General features: G+C 42.4%; 1 protein-coding gene across 1 annotated transcript in view; it reads right to left on the bottom strand.

Annotated features, from left to right (window-relative positions):
* Positions 1-1,773: 1,773 nt before the first annotated feature.
* NCK2 (NCK adaptor protein 2) overlaps positions 1,774-24,540 on the bottom strand; it is a 173,523-nt gene continuing 150,756 nt past the window's right edge. The window contains exon 5 of the mRNA XM_065416012.1: positions 1,774-2,808. Within this exon, the coding sequence (XP_065272084.1) occupies positions 2,614-2,808 (195 nt within the window). The 3' untranslated portion in view covers positions 1,774-2,613. The remainder of the gene's footprint in view (positions 2,809-24,540) is intronic.

The raw sequence follows: 24,540 nt of genomic DNA, 5'->3' as shown, positions 1-24,540 counted from the left end.
AAAAAAGTGGAATCAGTGAGGTGGAAAATCTTGCAGAAGACACAAAATTATTTATATCAGTCCAGACTACAAGAGACTGAGGAACTGCTGTGGGACCCAACAAACCAGCATGATTAAATTCAGCACTGACAAAGGCAAGCTAAAACTCATTAGGAAGAATAATATAAACTACTCATATAACATTGCTGGGGTATAAATTAACTGTAACCTCTCACTGTAGGCAGCTCAATGAACACCTCTGCTCAATACACAGCAGCAGTCAAAAACAAGCAATGTTAGGATGTATAAAGATTGGGAAAGAAAACAACACCAAGATTGTGATGGCGTTATATAAACTTGTGGTATCCCCTCATTTAAAGTATAGTATTCGTTTAGCTCTCCAGATAGAAGGAATCCAGAGAAGGGTGAAGAAAAAAACCTTAATTTGGTATGGAAATTCCTATGTTCCTAATATTTGGTCACTGCCTGGAGATGTCAGCCCACAAATTAGGACTCTTTATGACAGCAATGTAACTATACAGATCTGGGTCATTCTTAATCAGTGGTGCCACTACAGAGCTGTCCTATAGAAAGTCAAGCAGATGTCTGATTTTTACTAGTAGATTCTATTGAAAAAATGAAGCAATCTAAAAGGGGAGAGAGGGGGGGAGAGAGAGAGCGCGAGCGTGCACACACAGGCGTGATAAGAAAACAATAGGTTTGTAAAACTTCCAAAACAGGGTCTGCCCCTCAACATAAGAACGGCCATACTAGGTCAGACCAAAGGTCCATCCTGCCCAGTACCCTGTCTTCTGACAGTGGCCAATGCCAGGTGCTTCAGAGGGAAAGAACAGAACAGGTCATCATCAAGTGATTCATCCCCTGTTGCTCATTCCCAGCTTCTGGCAAAGCTGCTAGGAACACCAGACCTGCCCAGCCTGGCTAATAGCCATTGATGGACCTATCCTCCATTGATTTATCTTGTTTTTTTTTTAACCCTCTTTCAAGCCTTTCTTACACTGGGTTTTCAGCCACCTGTGCAAGTGCATAGCAAAGATGATTTAAATCAAAGCAAATCATGCTGCACCCGTGTAAATCCTGTTCACATTACAGAGTCTCAGCCAGTGGCTGAATTCCCAGGGTAAAGAAGGAATCATATTTCAATGACAGATAAAACAACAAATAAAACAAAAGGTGAAGGCCTTAGGAAATGGCTTCCTTTTGCATTTTCATTAAAGCTGTTTACGGTCTTCCTCATCATAGTAATCAATACTGAAAACATTACAGAGTATTTCTCATTACCTACAGTATGTTGCTCAATTTTTTTTCTTCTTAGACCAAAATACACAAATTCCATATTTACACTATTTCACCTTACTAAACCAACACCATGACTACCACTCAAGGATAAATCCAGTACTCCATCTTGACATAATATCTTTTTTATTACAATATCCAAAAAACTGGGTATGCAAGAATTTGAGATCTCAAGATCCCTTCTTCAATCTCAGGAATGTGCCATCTCAAGACTGTATATTTAAACCATAAAGGAGTTTAAATGTAAAGAAAAGAGAAAATGCATTTTCTTCATAAACATTCTGTGTGTCTCCTACTACCAATCCCACCAATCTGTAAACCCTGAAGATTTTCTCTATAAAGCAAATATATATATATCTATATATAGAATAGTGTTGGTAGCCCGCCCACCCCACCCCAAGATCAGTTTTTATTAATCTTCTGTATTAGTGTCAACAATCAGCTACAGATACATATTACTTCGAGAATTAAATACATAATTGTTTAATTCAAACAAGCAGAAGGGCAAGAGGAAAAAGCATTATGTGGATGGCACATTTGGTTGTAGATTACCAAAACATTCAGCCTTTACAATTCAATGATTCTTTCTCTAGCAATCAATGTAAAAAAGAAAATTCCTCTCTGTTGCAATTACAGACCAAAATACACTAGATAGTTTTCTTTTACTACAATCTTACCATAGTAGATTAAGAAGTACTATTACAAAATGCTTTAATTAGTGTACTCTTTACAAAGAGTTAAAGAGGCAATGTAATAGCAGAGTACAGTGTAAAGAGTGCTTCTAGGAACTAGGAATTTTTGTAATATACTACTTGGTAAGCAAAATAGCTACAGAACTCACTGCCACAACTGTTATGTCTACTATATCTCACTTAATTAGCTGCAGCTTCAGTGCATTCAAACTGTGCCCGATGTCTCTCAAATGAACAGTTCTGTCAGCATGAGCAATTTGAACAGATTAACACTGTTTTGAATTGAAAACACCCCTCGTTTATTGGAACTAACTATGTAAACGTACACAGAAGAGGGGAGTTTAGAACTCAGGCATGAAAGTGAGTGCTTACAACGCCCATTTAAGTGAAATTTTCAACCTGAGGGGAGGTCATCTGAGATTAACAGAACCGAAAAGATAAAATAGGCAAACAAAACAAAATCAAACCAAAAAAGGACAATAACAACCAACAGAGCAAACACTTTGGAAAGAGACCATTCTTTAAGCCTGCTTCAGGGAGTAGATTGCTCTGCTCTATAAAAGTGAATTAGGACCTAAGGCTTGAAAGTTATAAGAGGCCTAGGCGGCATAGTCTATCTTCAACGTCACTGAAGTGCTTTCACAAGATATAACTTTTCCCCGTGTTCACTGGTGAAGATGGGAGCTTTTTTGTAGTGTTCCACCAATTCATCCATTGAATGAAATCGACGCTGGCCAATACAATAGACATTGTCCACGAGCTGCACCTTGAAATGTTTGTTCTTCCCTGATGCCTTTAGAGATACTGAGAAGTCACTGGGCTGTTGAAAGAGAGAGAGAAAAAAGGAATTATTGCAAAGTGGTCAAAGAGAAAACACAAATTTGTGGTTTAAGGAGCAAACTGTGATATATAGTAACTACAACATACTCTATTCTTTGTTCCACAGTATGGTGCTTTAGCTACTTAAGAAATCCAAATATCTATTATTCAATAAATAAATTCCCCCCATTATTAATATGTGCAGTTAATGGAAAGCTCCCCAGCTACATAGGCTAAAGTAGCAAGTGACTAAATTGCAAATAGTGCAAAACTTACTGGCTCAAACTAGCATCATAAGAATGACAAGAACAGAAAAAGACTAGTGTCATGTATGGTTTTTTCTATCGATAAACTCTCCCTAAAGTCAATTTTCTTATTACAATATTGCTTGGCTGAGGTAAGGCACAGAAGGGAAAATTCCCACGACTTTTAAAAATCATGACCACAAGAGGGCCTTTCTTGCTCTGTGTTACAAAAGAAAAAACTTTCCACCCTTTAACTTTGTTAAAAAAATATATGAGGAACAGCTATTGTTTATTTTCATTTTAAGAAAGTAGTATAGGACATAGAATACACATATACAATACAAATCACCCAAATATAATACTAACCACATACGGTGAAATTCATTTTTTTTTTAAACTTAACAATTATTTGAAAGATAAAACAGAACTATTCCATTTACTATTTTTGACATCTATCAACTTTTTACTCTTATGGTAAATCAAACAAACATCACTGTGAATGCATTCTATATTCTAAGTCCTGTGTACTTCGTGACATAATTAGACCAGGTTCACAACACGTGGCAACAACTCCTAATTTCTGTGGCAACAACCCCTAAATTCCACAATAACATTAATTTATTCCATTGTCACGAAACACCATTTATTCCCATTTTCTCCCACACAAAAACAGAACTATGGCTATTTTAACTGAAAATTTGTATTGGCATAACGTTCACGAGAGATTATTTTTGACAGTGACTTCTTTTGTGGATGGGTTTTCACTATGCTCTCCAGGCAGCCCAACTCCACTCCCTGGGACTTTGCTCCTGTGATGCTGTCCAAGCAGCCGGGTTCAGGCCATCCCTCTGTCTGCATGTGTCAAAGAAATTTGGAGGACAGGAGTGCAGAGCTTGTAGATGGTTTTACATCTCATTTCCCTGGATCCAAGGGCTTCAGCTACTGCACTATTCCCCAGCCAGCCTAACTTGCCAGTTGAGCTGTGCAGAGAATGGTAATTCAGTTTCATTGAGGATTTTGATATTTCACAATTTAGTTTTGTTTCAATTAGGAATGAAAACCAACGTTTTCTAAATTCTCTACTAAAGAGTCCGCCAATGTGGTCTGCTGAGGAGCTGGACAGGCAAGCTGGCAGGGTTCTAGCGGATCGCTGCCTGGGTTCAACTGGAACTTTGCTGAAACTGAATTATCTCAGTGAAACGTTTAGCTTTTAATGAATCCACAAATTCTGATGAACAATGTTTCATTGGAATTTTTCCAACCAGCGCTATTTGCCAGCATAAATTCTTAGATTCCATTCCCCTTCTCTTCCTCCCCCCCCCCCCCCCCCCGCCACCACTCCCTGGCTGTAAATTGTACGTTAGCTCTGGCTCTAACCCCCTCCTGCCTGAGCTCAAAGGAACAGTGCAGTTTTCACTGTAATCCAATTAACTCCCCCTAGTGAGGAAAACTGGAAAGCAAGAGGCAGCTGCAGACCAGTCTTGACCAAGAAGGGAAACTGAATACAAAATATCAGAAGCTTGCCTGCACAAGCCAGATGCTGTGGAACTGCCGAGTCCATGGGCCCTGACTGAGATGAATAGGGCAGTTCACAGTTTTCAGAGCTATTGTTGCAGGCTCTCTGCACTGCATTGGTTTCAAATCTGTTCATGATTTCAAAGATCATCTTCACAATCATAAGAACTAGAACCATTCATTTAAAAAAATAAAAGCTGAGACTCTGGAGCACGATTTTGCAGCAAGGGATGAATTCTGCAGAAAATTCTGTGACTGACGAATCACAGAAGTGTCAAAGGGCACTGGCAATGGATAGCATGTCACTAACTTTACTTTCAATATGAAAACTAACAACATAGGCCTGTAGGAAACAATTTAGTAGGGCTAGCATGGAAGGGAGTAGTAGAACATCAGCTTCTGAGAATCTGAGAAACAAGACCAAACCTTAATATTAAAGTCCTTCTAATTCCTTCTTCTGTAGGTAACACCTAGGCAAAACTCATTTAAAAATACTAACTGAAAAAAATCACTATTCTAACTGAAGACACAGGTATAAACAGAATGCCAGAATATGGAACTGAAAAAGCTACATCATGTCTGAAGCAAAACCAACAACTAAGCTAATCCTTTTGTGCTTTGTGGAGATTTAGTGCCCTCCTGTTTGGTGCAGTGTTGTTAGCAGAGCCTCAAAGCTATGATCTCAAGTATACATGTCAAAGCTCTTTACAAAGGTGGATAACTATTGTTATCTTTATAAAGATGAAGAACAGAGTTATGACAGTGAGTCAGGGGCAGAGCTCAGAACCTATGCCCTGTGATTTTCAGTCCTGTGCCCAAGCCACTGGCCCACACTTGCTACCATGTCATGTAGCCACACAAACTCCAGTATGTCATTGCACTATTACCACATTGCTTTGTTTTTTTCTGACACTTGAAATACAGTTCTGATTGAATACTCAATGTTTCGTATTTTTTCCAGTCCCAGAGTTGCTAATTAGATTTTTGTGTAATAGAAGAATTTAGCATCGCTTATTTTTCACCACAGCATGTTGTAAAGTTGCACCCCTTTTGATGAACTCAGTCTTAAAACTGTGGAACAGCCTGTATAACTCTCTTGTGAGAGCCATCATCCGGTACAAAGAGATGGAAGAGCTTGAACAGCTGTTGCAAAAAATTTGAAACCCCTTTATTGGCCTCAAATTAGCGAGTAACAAGAATACAAGAAGAATCTGTGAAAATAATTGGACTTGTATTTATTTTGGTTCCTTCTCACTGCAAAGATACAAGTTAAATATTCAGAGAATGTTTTAAAAAATATCTGTGTAAACTATTGCTCTTTAAACTTAATCTTACCATGCTACAGTGTGGTGGTTGAATGCAGCCTGAATTGGTTCCCTGCTGTCCTTCGATTTGTTCCAAGTTTGTTTGTTTATTTTTAAAACTGTTTTTAGGCCATTCTCTTTCAGCTTCTGGCAGATTTTCTCTCTTCTCCCACTTGAATTAACTGCTACATTTAGATGGATTGCATGCAAACTTCTCTTGCATAAAAGCCTCAGAAGTTACATACACTCCTTAAAAGCACATTACAAGTAAATCTGAGTCTCTAGAACCTATAAGGTTGTCTGGTGATTCTGCAGCAGGATTATACAGCATAGCATCACGGCAGGGAACCTGTGAGTGTTTCTTCCCCATCAGGGATTTACCTGAATTTCCCCATCAACCCCGCCCCCCCCGCCCCCCAGACGGTCAACAGTACACACTTTAAAAGCATAAACAATAGATGATAAAACATTGGTACCTGAAAAAGCATAATAGGTTTGAAAAGCATGAACAGAGACTATCTTCCTCACATAGCTGTTGTTTTTTTATGAGGTTGGTGTATTTGTTTTGGCGATGTTGGCCAACCTAATAATTTCAAATTATGATTTGTAAGCAAGGTCTGAATGAGCTCTCCTCTGACAGCTAGTGATGAGCTGGAGGATGGGGTTGGGGGAAGGCTTCAGGACCAGACTATATTTACATGAACACAGCTACTCTGCCTAGGTATCCAGCAGACAGAGCTGTCTTGGCCAAATGATCGATTTTGCCTGGTGTTGGGTTACAAATCACTTTAGTATTGAATGTGGGGGTAATGGAATGTTATCCTTCTTGTATGAGTAAAGGGCAGAAGGACTGTACTTAGCCTGTCCTGAATGAGGGGGTCACCCACCCTCAACTGAACTGCACTTGCTAAGCAGTGGGTTTGGATGCCAGATCTCAGTGGGGAGAGAGAAGGGGTGGGGACAGGTAATTTGCTTGGTGGTGTGGGCTCTGCCTAAGAATCATAGGCACCATTTGACCTACCCTTCTCCCCTGTTTAAAGATAGAGCTGATTAGACTCGATAGAGAGTTTGTTTGTTTGTTTTAAAGTGAGCACCAGAGCTGAAATCACTGATAATCAGGTATAAGTGCTTAGACCTGCTGGGGGACAGTGTTTTGGTGGAAGAGACAATCCAGCCTGCACTAGCAGTGAGGTTCTTCCACTGAGAGCTGTGTGGAACCTCAAGGGACCGACTCGCAGAGGTCACAGTGGCAGGTGGCAGCAGAAGGTGATGGCGCAGCACCACTGGCGACTGAGCAAGTGGCGAGCAGCTGGAGGAACGAGCAAAGTGCCTTCTCCCCCACCACTATCCAAGGTGGGAGGTGAACTCACACAAAAGAATCTCTGAACTCTGGGTCTCCACTGACCAAGGACAATAACTATGAGTGGAATGCGGTGGAGGGAAAAGGGAGAGGCACGTTAAAGGAACATTTGTTTATTGGACATGTTATCGTGATTTTGCTCCAGAATGCCAGCTTTGTGACTGGGAAACTTATATAAATATACATTTGCTAATAGGTCAAGATTTTTAAAATGCATTATTTGCCAAGATCATTATCTCACATTGTCACTATCTCAAGAGATCGTTATCTTGGGGAGTTTCTATATTAAACATTTTTATTATTATATTATAATTAATTTTTAGGTAACAGCCATACTGGATCAGACCAGTGGTCCCTCTAGCCCAGTATCCTGTCTTCCGACAGTGACCAATACAAGGTATTTCAAAGGGAATGAACAGAACAGGCAACCATCGAGTGATCCATCCCCTGCTGTTCACTCTCTGGCGAACAGAGGCTAGGGGCACTTGGAGTATGGTGTTGCATCCCTGACCATCCTGGACCTATCCTCCATTAACTTAACTAGTTCTTTTTTGAACCCCGTTATAATTTTGGCCTTCACAACATCCCTGGCAAAAAGTTCCACAGGTTGACTGTGCGTTGTATGAAGTAGTACTTCCTTTTCTTTGTTTTAAAATTGCTGCCTGTTAATTTCATTGGATGACCCCTACTTCTTGTGTTATGTGAAAGAGTACATAACATTTCCTTATTCACTTTCTCCACACCAGTCAAGATTTTATAAACCTGTATCACATTCCCTCTTAGCTGTCTCTTTTCCAAGATGAAAAGTCCCAGTCTTTTTAATCTCTCCTCATGTGGAATCTGTTCCATGCTCCTAATAATTTTAGTTGCCCTTCTCTTCACATTTTCCAATTCCAATACATCTTTTTTTGAGATAAGGCGACCAGAACTGCATGCAATATTCAAGATGTGGGGGTACCATGGATTTATATAGTAAAAGTGGAGGAGCTTGGTTTGCCAAACTGATCAGCAAAGCCAATGCTGGCAAACTATGTGAAAAGGCTGCAAAATACCAAGCCTCTGGACTACACTGACATGCAGAAAAAGCCTTATAAGCCAGTCACTGTCAAAACCAATTTTAGAAGTACTTAATGAGGCTGTTAAGAATGTTGGAGACCCAACACAGTTTATGCGAACAAACATGGCTGTCGCATCATACTTTCTATTTAAGCAAGAAATATCACACACTACAAAATGGAGGCCAATGTTAAGCACATTGTCACTTGTTAATCCTGAAGTCGGACACTGGTTCCTAACAAAACCGGCAAATGCTCACCATTTTTCTGCAAGAAACTCAACTGACTGGTTAGAAGCATATGGTGCAACAGTGGAAGACTAAGCAGCTGAAATAGTGAAGAACTCTCTCACCACATTAAAAATATGTGTATACATGGCTGATGAATGCACCAATTCAAATGGGCATCAAATATTAAGTCATTGTGTACGTTACCTTGATATCAGTATAGGCCAACAGATGCAGGTTATAGAAGACACATCGGCTGCATCTGTGACAACCCACATCTCAGAAGAGTTAAATGCTTGTAAACTGAACCCCTAACAGATGGCTGCTTGTGCATTTGATGAAGCTGCAAACTTCTTTGGAAGACATAGTGGAGTACAAGCTTTGCTCAGAGAAAAGTGCAACCCTAATCTCTCCTATGCACACTGAAGAGGCCAGTTAGCACTCCAGCTAGCACTAGTACGAGCTACAGAATCTGCAAAAGACATTTAAAAAGCCATAAATTTAATGTCTTCATTATACTCTTTTTTCAACAAGAGTCCAATAAGACTGAACGTCTTGAAAAAAAATAGAAGATACACTAGGACTGAAGTTCAAATTAGTCCAACCTGGGAAACCCATTGGCTTTCTCATGAGTGATCCTGGGCTGTTGCATTAAAATTACTGCAACCGTTATTACTGACTTTGGAAAGTATCTACTGAGACGGGACGGATCTAGAGTAGTGAGGCTGGGGGACTACTTTTGCTACTAAGTTCAAAGAAGACTATTGCCATTCTCTCATATAAGCAGGGCTTTGGAGCGGAGCCCGGAGCTGCTCCGGAGCAGTGGAGCTACAGGTTTTTGCCTGGAGCTGGAGCAGAGCCGGAGCACAGCTCCAAAGCCCTGCTCATAAGTCTACTGTTACAATGCCATCCAGGTATCTGCTACAATAGTAGTAGAACTTTGTCCAGCAATAGAAGCTACACTTGGATCAATCAGAGAGATATCCATTGAAAACATACTGGAAGAAGCAAAGACTTCAGTCCAGAAGTTGACTTGCATATCTACAACAGCGACTTCTAGATTGTACTCAATCTCTATGTGGCTTTTACAGCTGCCTGTCTTATAAAACACTGACAGCTGAGTGGAGTGAGGCACTACTAGCAATAGGGCTGCTATGTGATCAGGACACAATAGAGAATTTGAACACACAGTGGAATATCATACGATGAATGAATGAAGATTTGACTTCAAATTCTTCTTTATCATGACTAGTGTTTCTATCCAATCTTTGTGCTATGTTTCCAGGGATGAAAGAAGTAGGAATTCATCTCTTGCTACTTCCAGTCCAAACAGTTACAGTTAAGCGTTCTTTTTCCTCATTGAATAGAATTTTGTGCAATCCTAGAATCATAGGACTGGAGGGGACCTTGAGAGGTCATCTAGTCCAGTACTCTGCACTCATGGCATCCCTAGACCATCCCTGACAGGTGTTTGTCTAACCTGCTCCTAAAAATCTCTAATGATGGAGATTCCACAACCTCCGTAGGCAATTTATTCCAGTGCTTAACCACCCTAACAGTTAGGAAGTTTTTCCTAATATCCAACCTAAACCTCCCTTGCTGCAATTTAAGCCCATTGCTTCTTGTCCTATCCTCAGAAGTTAAGAAGAACAATTCATCTCCCTCTTCCTTGTAACAACCTTTTATATACTTGAAAACTGTTATGTCCCCTCTCAATCTTCTCTTTTCCAGACTAAACAAATCCAACTTTTTTCAATCTTCCTTCATAGGTCACGTTTTCTAGATCTTTAATCATTTTTGTTGCTCTTCTCTGGACTTTCTCCAATTTGTCCACATTTTTCCTGAAATGTGGCGTCCAGAATTGGACACAATACTCCAGTTGAGGCCTACTCAGCGTGGAGAAGAGTGGAAGAATTACTTCTCGTGTCTTTCCCTCCCAGTTTGGTATCATCCACAAACTTTATAAGTGTACTCTCTCTGCCATTATCTAAATCAGTGGTTCTCAAACTTTTGTACTGGTGACCCCTTTCACATAGCAAGCCTCTGAGTGCGAACCCCCTTATAAATTAAAAACACATTTTTCTATATTTAACACCATTATAAATGCTGGAGGCAAGGCGAGGTTTGGGGTGGAGGCTGACAGCTCGCAATCCCCCATGTAATAACCTTGTGACCCCCTGAGGGCCTGCAGTTTGAGAATCCCTGATCTAAATCATTGATGAAGATACTGAACAGAACCAGACCCAGAATGGATTCCTGCGGGACCCCACTTGTTATGCCCTTCCAGCATGACTGTGAACCACTAATAACTACTCTCTGGGAATGGTTTTCTAACCAGTTTTGCACCCACCTAACAGTAGCTCCCATCTAGGTTGCATTTCCCTAGTTTGTTTATGAGGTGTACTTTCCCTCCCAGACACTATCAAAAGCTTTGCTAAAGTCAAGATATACCATGTCTACCACTTCCCCCCTATCCACAAGGCTTGTTACCTTGTCAAAGAAAGCTATCAGGTTGGTTTGACAAGATTTATTCTTGACAAATCCATGCTGACTGTTACCTATCACCTTCTTATCTTCTAGATGTTTGCAATTTGATTGCTTAATTTTTTGCTCCATTATCTTTCCGGGTACAGAAGTTAAGCTGACTGGTCCATAATTCCCCGGGTTGTCCTTATTTCCATTTTTATAGATTGGCACTATATTTGACCTTTTCCAGTCTTCTGGAATCTCTCCCGTCTTCCATGACTTTTCAAAGATAATTGCTAATGGCTCAGATATCTCCTCAGTTAGCTCTTGAGTATTTTAGGATGCATTTCATCAGGCCCTGTGACTTGAAAACATCTAATTTGTCTAAGTAATTTTTAACTTATTCTTTCCCTATTTTAGCCTCTGATCCTACCTCATTTTCACTGGGATTCACTATGTTAGGGCACGTCTTCACTAGCAACGTTAAAGCGCTGCTGTAGCAGTGCTGTAACATGGCTGTGTAATCACAGCTATAAAAAAAAATAAAAAAAGCTATAAAGGGGAGTAGCTACTGTCTACACTGGCACTTTACAGCACTAAAACTTGCAGCACTCAGGGGTGTGTTTTTTCACACCCCTGAGCGAGAAAGTTGCAGCGCTGTAAAGTGCCAGTGAAGACAAGGCCTTAGACATCCAATCACCAGCAACCTTCTTGGAGAAAACTGACAGAAAGAAGTCATTAAGCACCTCTGCCATTTCCACATTTTCTGTTATTGTTTCCCCCCCGTCATTGAGTAACGGGTCTACCCTGTCCTCGGTCTTCTTCTTGCTTCTAATGTATTTGTAGAATGTTTTCTTTATGTCTCTAGCTAAATTTGATCTTGTTTTGCGCATTGGTCTTTCAAATTTTGTCCCTACATATTTGTGTTAATTGTTTATATTCATCCTTTGTAATTTGACCGAGTTTCCATTTTTTGTAGGACGCTTTTTTGATTTTTAGATCATTGAAGGTATCCCGGTCCAGCCACGGTGGTCTCTTCCCATACTTCCTATCTTTCCTATGCAGTGGGATAGTTTGCTCTTGTACCCTTAATAATGTCTCTTTGAAAAACTGCCAACTGTCTTCAATTGTTTTTCCCCTTAGGCTTGCTTTCCATGGCATCTTACCTACCAACTCCCTGAGTTAGCTAAAGTCTGCCTTCTTGAAATCCATTGTCTTTATTGTTCTGTTCTCCCTCCTACCATCCCTTAGAATCACGAACTCTACCATTTCATGATCACTTTCACCCAAGCTGCCTTCCACTTTCAAATTTTCAACCACTTCCTCCCTATTTGTCAAAATCAAATCTAGAACAGCCTCTCTCCTAGTAGCTTTCTCCACCTTCTGAAATAAAAAATGGTCTCCAATACATTCCAAGAACTTGTTGGATAATTTGTGCCTTGCTGTGTTATTGTCTCAACAGATGTCAGAGTAGTTGAAGTTCTCCATCACCACCAATCTTGTGCTTTGAATGATTTGGTTAGTTGTTTAAAAAAAGCCTCATCCACCTCTTCTTCCTGGTTAGGTGGCCTGTAGTAGACCTCTACCATGACATAACTCTTGTTTTTTACCTCTATTATCTTTACCCAGAGACTTTCAACAAGTCTGTCTACTATTTCCATCTCAACCTCAGTCCAAGTGTAGACATTTTTAATATATAAGGCAATACCCCCTCCTTCTTCCCTGCCTGTCCTTCCTGAGCAAGCTGTACCCTTCTATACCAATATTCCAGTCATGTGTATTATCCCACCAAGACTCTGTGATGCCAACTATGTCAGAGTTTATTTACTAGCATTTCGAGTTCTTCTTGCTTATTCCCCATACTTCTCGCATTAGTTGCCTTCTGCCTGATCATGAGCATATCATGAAGGACTGGAAACATCAGAGACATGAGAAGCCACCAAAGCTGAACGCACTGCATTCGAGAAGTTAATTAACAGAGTTGTGGAAAATTACAAGAAGAAACCAAGAAGGATGTTGATGATGTGCTTCATAATAGGCCTGAGTAGCCAACTTTAATTTGTGATGTTTTTAAAACATGAGTTAAATCTAATAAAATGGTCATGAAACATTTTTCAGTTTTTACTATGGTGCCATACAGCCCACCTTCGCCCTCATGGTCTCACCTCTCTTTGGCCATCTCCGCCCCTGTAAATTCGAACATCCCCCCTAATTTCAATTTCTGGGGAAAACACTGTCCCCAGTTATGATGGAAGAGAATTACAGAGTCTAACTGTAAATTACTAAAAGGGAAAATTGAAGATTAAAAACACACATTTGCAGCTTTTCAGTCCAAAATGCACTATTTCTTAAAACTGTGTTGGATTCCTGTGATTTCAATTGCTGTTTATCTATAGCAGTGTTTAAAGTGGGGAGAGGCCCATAAGGGGTGGCAGACTCAGCAAAAAAATAAAAATTGAGCCAAGTCAGCAAAGGATGCTAGCACTCTTTCCAAAGCTGCTGCTTCCAACTTATGATAGACCTCCCACTCTTTTCAGACCACCTTTAAGTACTGATCTATGGGATGACAGAGAGGTGGCTGGTGCCCAAAGTAAGTGATGAGACTGCAGTTAGAAAGCTGTTCCCCCATCCCTATTGTTCTCCACTGCAGGTTGATCCTATTTTCAAAAGTAAAAAACGGGGACTTTTTTCCAACCCAATGGAATACAATTGTATTTAATGTTAAAAAAGCAAGCACAGACCTGAGACTATGGCTTATTCACCAAGACTCTTTTTGAAATATACTGGTCTCCACATAGGCTAATGGGCCTCATGAATGCTGATCACAGTCAGAAATGTAACTTCCTTGTTGCTATATTAGCTCATATGTTTTGGGAGTGCTCCTATATCATGAACTTCTGGTATGAGTTGGTTCACTGGCCCAATCTGACTCTGGATGCTAAGTTGGAGTTGCACCCCCTTCAATTTTGTTCTTGGATATATTCCTAATACCTGAAGGTTACGTGGTAACAAGATGGCATAGTTCCAACATGCAGCTTTGGTCACTAAAAAAGGAATCCTGCAGAAATGTTTGGAAGGCATCAAACACTGATGACTGGCTCACCTCGCAGATAACAAATGACTGGGATTCCGCTGAAGAGGAATACCCAAAAAATACTAAGGAGTTTGGGCTGACTTTTTAGGGTTCTATAATCAATGTAGACTCTGAAGATAGATATGCTGCTTCCCCCTACCCTCCCTTTACCCTAACCCTCTTTATTTAGCTTTTGTATTATGAATAATCTGGTATTTTGGTGCAGTTGGAAACATTAATAAATTATAAACATTAAAAAAAAGCTGGGACTTTTTTGTGGGGATTGCCACAGGAAGCATTTCAGTGGAGTATAAAGGAAGACGCTGGGGAAGTAGGAAGAAAAAGGGATCTGATCTTCCTATTCCCCCTTTCAGAATGAAAGGGAAATGGTTACTAACCTTTACATAACTGTTGTTCTTTGAGATTCATTGCACATGTCCATTCCACGTTTGGTGACTCCCATGCAGTACCACAGGAGATGGGATCAGAGTTCATGGACATGCTGACCACAACATGGCTTGACCAAACCTGGCATCATCTCTAGCTTGCTGGGTGATGGTGTAGTGGGAAGAAAATGTATGTACTGATGACCAAGTCATCTCTCTGCAGATGTCCTGGACCTCATAGAATGGGCCGTCACTATAGCCAGTGGTGGGTCACCCGCCTGCTCGTAGCATGTGTGAATCCAGGATGAGATCCGCTCAGCCAAAATAGGAAGGCCTTTCATCCTGTCTGCTACTGCCACAAACAGCTACGTAGATCTATGGAATAGTTTTATCCTCTCAATGTATAGTAACAGGGTGCATCTAACGTCCAGTGTGTGGAGACGTTGCTCCTCCCTGTTTGCGTGCAGATTCGGTGGGAAACAGCAAAAAAATAGCCTGATTACTAGGGCCCTACCAAATTCACAGCCCATTTTGGTCAATGTCACAGTCATAGGATTTTTAAAATAGTAAATTTCATGATTTCAGATATTTACATCTGAAATTTCACGGTGTTGTAACGGTAGGGGTCCTGACCCAAAAGAGGATTGTGGGGGACTCGCAAAGTTATTGTAGGATGGTTGCAGTATTGTCAAGTTTACTTCTGCGCTGCTGCTTATGGGAGCGCTGCCTTCAGAGCTGGGCTGCCATAGAGCAGTGGTTCAGTGTTCACATGGGGAACAGAGAGCTACTCCCTGCCTGCTGTGACCACTCGAACATTCTTGTTCATGATGTGGGGCAAAAACACCTTACAGGCCAGGCAGACTGCACTTAGCTCCCCGACATTTATATGTAAGAAGAGCTCCTCCTGGGACCACAGGCCCTGCATGCTGAGGTGCTGTAGGTGAGCCCCCCATCCTAGATCTGAAGCATCCAAACCTAGGGATAACGAAGTCTGGTGTCTTGTGAAAGGGACGCCTGAGCGGACTAAGAGAGGATCCCTCCACCAGTTGAGGGAAGCGAGGACTGGGGCAGAAACTGTGAGCACCGAGTACAGGTGATGGTGACTGGGTGAGTACACTGAGGTCAGCCAAGCTTAAAGGGATCTGAGATATAGCCTCGCATGCTGCACTACTTATGTGGACGCATCCATATGGCCTAAAAGTCTAAGGCAGGAATGGGTTGTCATGACCAGGTGGGTCTTGACTTGGGCTATTAATTACACCATTGTCTGGAAGCAGGCTTCTGGGAGGAAAGCCCTGCCTGTGAGGAATCAAGCACTGCTCCGATAAACTCTATCCTTTGTACAGGGACAAGGGTATTCTGCTCATTTATAAGCAGGTCCAGCACCTGAAAGGTCGACTATATGGAGTTGGATAATGGACTCCACCTGGGCCTGGCCTTTGACCAGCCAGTCATCGAGGTATGGGTAGACTTGAACCTCTATTCTTCTCAGGAAGGCTGCCACTACTGCCATGCATTTTGTGAAAATGCTTGTGGCTGCCACAAGGCCGAACCCTAAATTGATAGTGAATCTGATTTACAATGAACCTGAGAAACCTCCTGTGGCCTTGGAAAATCGAGATGTGGAAATAAGCGTCTCTCGAGTCGAGGGTGGCATACTAGTCCCCCAAATCTAGGGAGGGGATGATGGAGGCCACGGAGACCATGCAGAAGTCAGCTTTTTGAGATAACCGTTGAGATGGCACAAGTCTAAAATGGATCAGAGATCCACCTTGGCCTTTGGAATTAGGAAATACCGGGAGTAAAACCCCTTCCCTCTTAAGTCCTGAGGAACCTCCTCCACAGCTCTCACTTGGAGGAGGGCTTGCACCTCCTGCACCAGAAATTGCTCATGAGAAGGGTACCTGAAGAGGGACAGGGAGGGAAGGAATGTGTGGGGAGTGGAAATAAACTAGAATGTATACATTCTACAGTGTATAGCGCCCAGCACTCCATGGTGATAACAGACAATGTCATGTCATGCCAAAGTGGGACAGGCGGTTCAAAAACAAAAGGGGGACAGGATCCAGTGGCATGGGAACTGGTATAATGACCTCTGGCATCCCATCAAAAGTTCTGTTTGGCTGCCCCAATGTATCTGGGCAGGTCAGGTAGAGACGCTGAGGTAGACAGGGGCAGCTGCCTTTGTCTAAAACACCTGCTTCGTTTCTTTTGCAGGTCCTGACGGGGAAGTGGAGCTGAGAAATGGTTGGAGTGTTGAGGCCTGAAGTGCTTTGTTGAAGGCTTCAGAGTGTAAAGACCCAGGACTTAAGGGTGGCTCTGGAATCTTTCAGGCCATGGAGCTTCACATCTGTTTGCTCTGAGAAGAATGAAGCGTCTTCAAGTGAAAGGTCCTGAATCGACTGCTGGATCCCTGCTGGCAGTCATGAGGATTGGAACCAAAAGCATGACTATTGCAAAAGCTAGGGATCTAGCCACCGAGTCTGCCGTGTCCAGGGCAGCCTGCAGGAAAGCCCTGACTACAGACTTCCCCTCCTCTACCAGAGAAGAGAACTACTGCCTGAATTCCTGGGGAAGCGAGTCCTTGAATTTCAACAAAGTCCCAGAGAATGAAATTGTACCTCCCCAGCAAGGCCTGCTAATTGGAGATGCCGAGCTGTAGAACCCCTGTAGAATAAACCTTTCTACCAAAAAGGTCTAGTCTCCGCGTCTTTTGCCTGGGGGGATCGCTGCTTGTTGCCCTTGTCTGTCCCTCTTGTTGGCCACTGAGACCACCAGGAACTCAGGAGGGAGTGGGAGTACAAGTACTCATACCCATGAGAGGGATCAAAAAACTTCTTTTTTGGCTCTTTTTGAGTTGGAAGGCAAGGAAGATGGGGTTTTCCACAGAGCTTTAACTGGCCCATGATGGCCTTATTGAGAGGGAGAGCCACCTTTGACAGGGCTGCCGCAGTCAAAATATTGACCAGGCTGTGGGAGGGCTCTTTAACTTCTACTTCCTCTACTTCCAGCAAGAGGTTCGAAAGCCATTCTTTTCAAGAGCTCCTGATGAGCTCTGAAGTCATCATGGGGAGGTGACATGCCCACCCCTGACACTGCCTCATCTGGAGAAGAGGATGAGGAGTTCTGCACCAGCAGGGGTGATCCTCTTCTTCTTCTGCTCTGATCCGATCTTGAGGATTGGAACCGGGTTTGGTATCGGAGTCCATGTCCGGTGCTGCTCAATGGGAGGGAGGTGCTCTCCTCTCTGAGACCACCGAGTATTAGCGCCTGGAGGGGAGTCCCTGCACTGGGGGGGAAACCCAGAGTTTCCAAAATGGCCATTGCATCTGCATAGGCCAATGCCCACTGTGCCAAGCATTCGGGTATATCCCTGCACATGGATCCACAACCGGATAAATTGATGGGGGGGGGAGGGGAGAATACTGGGAACAGTTCCTTGGCTGGGGATACGATTCCACTTCTGAGACTGGAGACTTCCTCCAGGGACCCTGGAAGGATGATACCACTTGGTCCTGGGGAACGCTGACAAGTCGTGAAGACCTGTGTTGAGGACAGCAGGGACAGTTTCCCCTTAACAGTACCAAACGGGAGTTCAGGGCAACATGCTCCATTCTGCTCCCTGGCACTGACGTCACTGACTCTTGTACCGCCATCGCCAGCAGTACCAAAAGCGCCCGCAAGTCCCTGGCTGCAACAAACACCTTCGAGGTAGACAGCACCGCAATCCTGCTGGTCCCTCTGGTGCTGAAGGTTGATCCAGGACCGGACTTAATGGAGCCTGCGTAAAGGACAGAGTTAACAGTATCGCCCTCGGAGTCAGAGGAGTGGTCAGACTCAGGTCACACTCCACTGTGCTCCCCACACTTGACTTTCTTCAGAGTTGGGGGAACACCCCTCTCAGCCAACAGCGTCTTATGTTTTTTCTTTGGCACTGGTGACAGGTGAACGGTGCAGAGACTCTCATGGTGGGAGGAGCACTCTGCACCGACGCCGTCGTGCTTGGTGCTGAGTCTGACCGAATTGGCTATGACGAGAGTCGGGGTGCTGCTTCCATCAGGAGGGACTTCAACCTCGTCTCCCGGCCTTTCTTAGTACAGGCCTTGAAGTCCCAGCAGATCTGGCAGAGATATGAGTCTCTCTCAGGCACTTCAGACAACTGGAGTGTGAGTCGCTCACAGGCATAGGTTTGCTGCAGGAGGCACATGGCTTGAAACCTAGAGACCGAGGCATGTCTGGTACCGGGAGCAGATGAAGACTCCGCTAACATGGTGAAAACGCCAACTACGTACAACAAGTTCACAGCTGTCCAAACTAGAAATAAAGAACTGGGATGAAAGAAACAAAGGGAAGGTAGCAAACTAAGACCACAGAGAAGAGTCTTCCACTGAGGAGAGCTTGCTGAAGCAAGAAGAGCAGTTCCAGCGACCATCATGGGCAGAAAAAAGAAACTGAGAAGGTTTGGCTGGACCCCTTATGAGCGCTCGGCACCAGAGGGCACTAGAGCTGACCCGATGGGTACCATTGAGGGAAAAATTTCTGGTGACTGCTCAAAGTGAGCACACACCTAACGTGGAATGGACACTGCAAGCACTCAAAGAAATATGGTACACTCACTGTAAAGGGCAGGGTGGGAAAAAATTATATGTATACCTCTCTAACCCCTTCTACTGGTCATTAAAACTCCCAATTTCTTCCCATCTAGTCTAGGTCTTAGATCTTGATGGCCAAGACTATAACAGGGTTCAAAAAAGAAGTAGATAAAATCATGGAGGATAGGTCCATCAATGGCTATTAGCCAGGATGGGCAGAGATGGTGTCCATAGCCTCTGTTTGCCAGACGCTGGGAATGGGTGACAGGGGATGGATCACTTGATGATAACCTGTTCTGTTCATTCCCTCTGGGACACCTGGCATTGGCCGCTGTCGGAAGACAGGATACTGGGCTAGATGGATCTTTGGTCTGACCCAGTATGGCTGTTCTTATGTTCAATTTCCCTTCACTGTCTCACCCCTCCCCTCCACTCTCACCTATCACCCATAATTTCATTCACCAATTTATCTGCCCCGTTGATGCACACATGAAACTCTCCATGCATTGAGGCTCCCGCTCCTGCCTCACATCCACCATCACCAGGATCAAAGGCTCCTCTTCCCCCTCATTACAATATTGCTTCTCCATGTGAAGCAGCAACAATGATGACAGGGAACTATTGTGAGAACAGGAAACTTGTGCAAGGAACTGTATATTCTACCTCATTGGCGCTCAACCTTTCCAGACTACTTTACCCCTTTCAAGAGTCTGATTTGTCTTCTGTACCTCCAAGTTTTACCTCACTTAAAAACTTACAAAATTTGACATAAAAATACAAAAGTGTCACAGCATTCTATTACTGAAAAATTGTGTACTTTCTCATTTTTACCATATAATTATAAAATAAATCAATTGGAATATAAATATTGTACTTATATTTCAGTGTATAGAATAAAGAGCAGTCTGAACAGATCATTGTCTTTGAAATTTTAGTTTGTATTGACTTCGCTAGTGCTTTTTATGTAGCCTGTCGCAAACCTAGGCAAATATCTAGATGAGTTGATGTACCCCCTGGAAGACCTCTGAGTACCCCCAGGGGTACACATACCCCTGGTTTAGAACCACTGTTCTACCTCAGCAGGGGTGGAATTAATCGGATTAGCTCTACAGATCCATATGGTTGCAGATGATGGAATTTTTCCCCAATTTTCTTTTTAAAACCACTGATTTATGTATTTCACATGGTAGGGAAAGTCCGCTTAAAACAGGGTTTCTTTTTTATGTTAAAAACCACTGTGATCTGTCAATTATGGGATGATGAAAAATATAAAAGACTCCATGTTTTGGTCATTTGTCACATTTTGAGTGCTTCTGTCACACAGCTGCAGATTTGAAACTTGAATGGTAAGGGAGGCCCTATACTTTGTGGGGCAAACCAGAATTAGCCCATCAGAATCCTGCATTCCTTCCTCTGTCTCTCCTTCCTCTGCTCACTGTGTTGCAGGGAAAGGAGTGTAGTAGCTCCAGCCTCACCAGAAGTCCCCCAGTGGCAAACAGCTGTACTAAATCCTGCAATTTATTAGCCACACTGCAGAGTACCTATAATATGGCCAATAGCTAAGGCATTATTTGTAGTGTTTACCCCATTAGTTCCTAATGACTAGCTTCCCCTGGAATGGTCCCATAATTACAAGGTTAATGTCCTGCAACATAGGAAAGTGTGACCATAGCAGCCTTCGTGGTTTTCAATGGGCCAAAGAAATAAGTAAACAATGTTTTTGGTTCTAATAAAACTAGTTCATTATTAAATAGTGCACCCAGGTCCCAGCTACATTACAGTCTCCATCTTAATTTATAAATCATCAACACAGCTGCTCTCCTCTGGGAACTAAGCATGTGAGAGCTGGGGACAAAGCATTCTCAGCTGAAGGGATCCAGCTGTGGAATGATCTTCCACAAGGTATTAGACAAATCCAGTCTTTAGGAAATGCTTCAAAGCCTACCCTTTTTGATGAAGATATTCCACTATAAACAGAATAATATTTACATCAGCTGCCACATGCACTCCCCTCCAAAAAACCCCAAACCCTAACCTATCCCAAGCAGAAATTCTCATAACCCGTAATGGGGAAGAACCAAAGACCCAATGAAGTCCATGAAAAGCTATTTTGGATACATAAGGCTCTCAGATACTACGGTAGTGAGCAGCAGTAAAAAATCCTACAATGGACAGGTCTGAAAGTATGGGAGAAACTATAGTAAGAGGATGGTCCACATTGATAAGACCCCTTCAGGGAGGAAACCTAGGTCCACAGCTTGAAGAGGCTCCTCCAACAAGTGGAATCATACAACATGATGTAATGGGAATTTTTGGTACTACGAAGAAGTACTACAAAGTATATCCACTGAAAATTAGACATCACCAAAGAATTTTAAAATTATTTAAAAAATCTTTTTACACTGCTCTATCATAAGCCTTTGGAAGCTTGAAACAGATGATACTTTACCCATTTCCCTCTCAACAACATTTATGCATCCTGGTTTACTATATGGTTTCTAGAATTTATTAAAACAACAGCAGTAGTCAAGAACGTGTTAAAACTTATATAAAGGAATGATACGGGCAATAAGATAAAAAATTAAGGAAGGTCACATTTGGAATGAAATAACTAAGGGCTTGTCTACACTGGCAAGTTTCTGCGCAGTAAAGCAGCTTTTTGTACTCAAACTGCAGTTGTGTACACACTGCCAAGCCACTTTGTGTGCAGAAACTCCTCAGTTGCAGCGCTGCAATAAAAAAAAAAAAAAAAAAAAAAAAAAATCCACTTCGACGAGAGTCGTAAAGCTATTTGCGCAGAGTCTCCAGTGCTCTATTGCCAGTGTGAACACTTGATTGCTTTCTGTGCTGTAACTGGCCTCCAGAGCTGTCCCATAATGCCTCAAGTGACCGCTCTGCTCATTGTTTTGAACTCAGCCGCCTTGGAGACACGCGCTCCTCCCCTTTCAAAGCACCATTTCTGACAGCCCTTGTGTGCTGTGCTGATCTGCTCCAGGACACAAAGCAAACCATTAATGTGGAATGCTCGTGCTGTTGAACACAGAGGCAGGTGTGTGTGTGTGTGTGTGCGCGCGTCTGTGTGTGTGTGTGTGTGTGTGTGCGCACGCAGAAAGTCCAGGGAGGGAGGTGGTGGCTGATGTCAGGGTTTCCCCCTCCCCCGGCCTCAGGACTGGTTGTTTCCTGCTGCTGTCTGAACTTACAAGACAGCATGCTGACACACACTTTGTCCCCCAAAACACACTGTCTCTCTCCCCCCCTCCACACCCACCCACACACACACACTCACTCCCCCCTCCCCACTTCAGTTGAAAAGCAGCTGGCAATGTAGTAGGATGCCCATGGAACAATGGGATTGGGAAACCTGCATCATGTGACATTGTGCCTGCCCCATGAGGTATTGCAAACCCTTCCCAAAGCACCCTGCGGCCAGTTGCACAGTGCGACAGGTACCATAATGCACTGCTGTCTTTTCTGTTGCAAGAGCTGCTAATGTGGATGCGCTCCGGCGTCACAAGGAGCACAGTGTGGACATGCAACAGCTGTTTAATTCCAGCATTTTAATAAAAGTGGTATAACTTCTGGCACAGAAACTTGCCAGTGTAGACATACCCTAAACCTAATGCATAACAAAAATATAATTCCTAAATGATACTAAACCAAAGGCAGACACACTAATCCCAACTACAAAAGTATAGTTCTCTGTTTAGAGAAATGTAGTATCTGCAAGACCAGACTGAAGCATTTTGATTAAAGAGAGACCAGGATTGAAAAGAGAAAGGAAATGTCAATTCAGAAGACGCCTGAACCTAAACTTTCTGTGTAGTGTTGTAGCAATCATGTTTTGTTGAAGAGCTTAGTAAATTCCATGGGGTTGTCCAGTAAGACTTGTATGGGGGCACTGACTTACAGCTGACTAACTTGACTATACCTTGACTGAGTCTTGGTATGCCCCACAAGCAACAATCTTACTACAGAGCGTGAGAACCACCATTTGGCAACCATTTTGGACACCAATTTATCAAATATGAGGTCATTAAATAAAAAGGCTAATGTATTTTCTATATTCCAGATAGAAGTCAAAGAGTCTTTTTAGATCTAGACAACAAAAAAGAGCTGTAACACAGTGGTCATTATGGGGCAGCATGTAGTCACGTTAGTAAACGTTGCAAACGTGTTTCTGTTTAGCAATATTTTCAAACTGCTGTAAAATCCATATGCACAGTCAGATCAGCCTGAAAACTGGTATGCTGGTTCAGGGCCTGGGACAGAATTTGTGGTGCACAGTTGGGGCTAGACATTCCTGATATACAGCCCCCAACCCAATTTACATCTTTTTAAAAAAATTACTTTTCTATAATACTTTGTTGTGTAGAGATAATTTTTACCTTATGGGCAGAATCCACATAAAATAGATAAAGACCTACAAAATATTCATCACCCTAGAGTATTGATCACTGAGGACTGGGACCCAGAATACCATGAGCCTCAAGTTCTCTTCTTTCAATGACTGCTGTTAATATTTCTGTGCACTTCATAGCTCTTATTAACTGAGGCCTCATATCCCCTCGACAGCAACAGGCAACTATTATTTCCCCCCATTTTGCAAATAAGTTAACAGAGAGCTGCACAAAGTCATGTCTAGAAAATCTGGGAAAAGAAACAGAAATTAACAGTCCCAGAGAGGTAGAGTTAAGTTGTGAAGCAGCACATTTTGATGGGTTTCCCCTAGAGAAGGAACTAAAACTCAGTAATCTACCAGGAAAAACCCTTAGGTTGCGAGGCCTGAAACCTACACAGAATCATTCTGCAAGACATCATCTGTATGTCATCAATACTATTGTGTATGAAATGAGAATTATAGGGCGTGGAAATACATGTCAGTCCCCACTTCTTCTAACCTCCGTAAGAATAAAGCAGCAAATCTGTTTCAGAAAATAAAACAATATTTTGTGAGAGTTTAATCAAAAAACGAAAGAAAAAAGTAGAATCAATTTTTAAAAACTATTTTCTTGCCTTTAAATTGTTATTCCCTTGACACCAACAATCTTACCGGCAGAAACAAGGCATGCTAGCAAATCCCAACTTAAAGTACACCACTGAGTTAAAAAAACAAACTCCAGTAAACTCAAGAATAGATTTATACTTACTATAGGGTATTTCTGTTAATCCTGGAAATGCTCCCTCAATAAAGAACTGAGTAACAAGAGCTGTGTTCAGAAGTGACTATGATTGCAACCTGGCCATTCTGCATCAACTTTTTTTTGGGGGGGGGGGGGGGGGGAGGGGCAGACTTTTGACTCTATTTTAAGAGCTGGATTTAAATTGACCTTTACCTGGCCAGCACTAATTATAGCATGTGAAATACAAAATGTACTTCAACAGAAGCATGAAGAACTAAAATATTCTCAATTTCTACAAGCTACCGTATATACTCGTTCATAAGCCGAATTTTTTTAGTAAAAAAGGGATGCACCAGAGACGGGGGTCGGCTTATGAACGGGTATAGAGAG

This window comes from Emys orbicularis, chromosome 1 (genome assembly GCF_028017835.1).
Source record: "Emys orbicularis isolate rEmyOrb1 chromosome 1, rEmyOrb1.hap1, whole genome shotgun sequence".
Classification (NCBI taxonomy): domain Eukaryota; kingdom Metazoa; phylum Chordata; order Testudines; family Emydidae; genus Emys; species Emys orbicularis.
The sequence above is the reverse complement of the archived record's forward strand: the minus strand, read 5'-3'. Positions and strand labels throughout refer to the sequence as shown.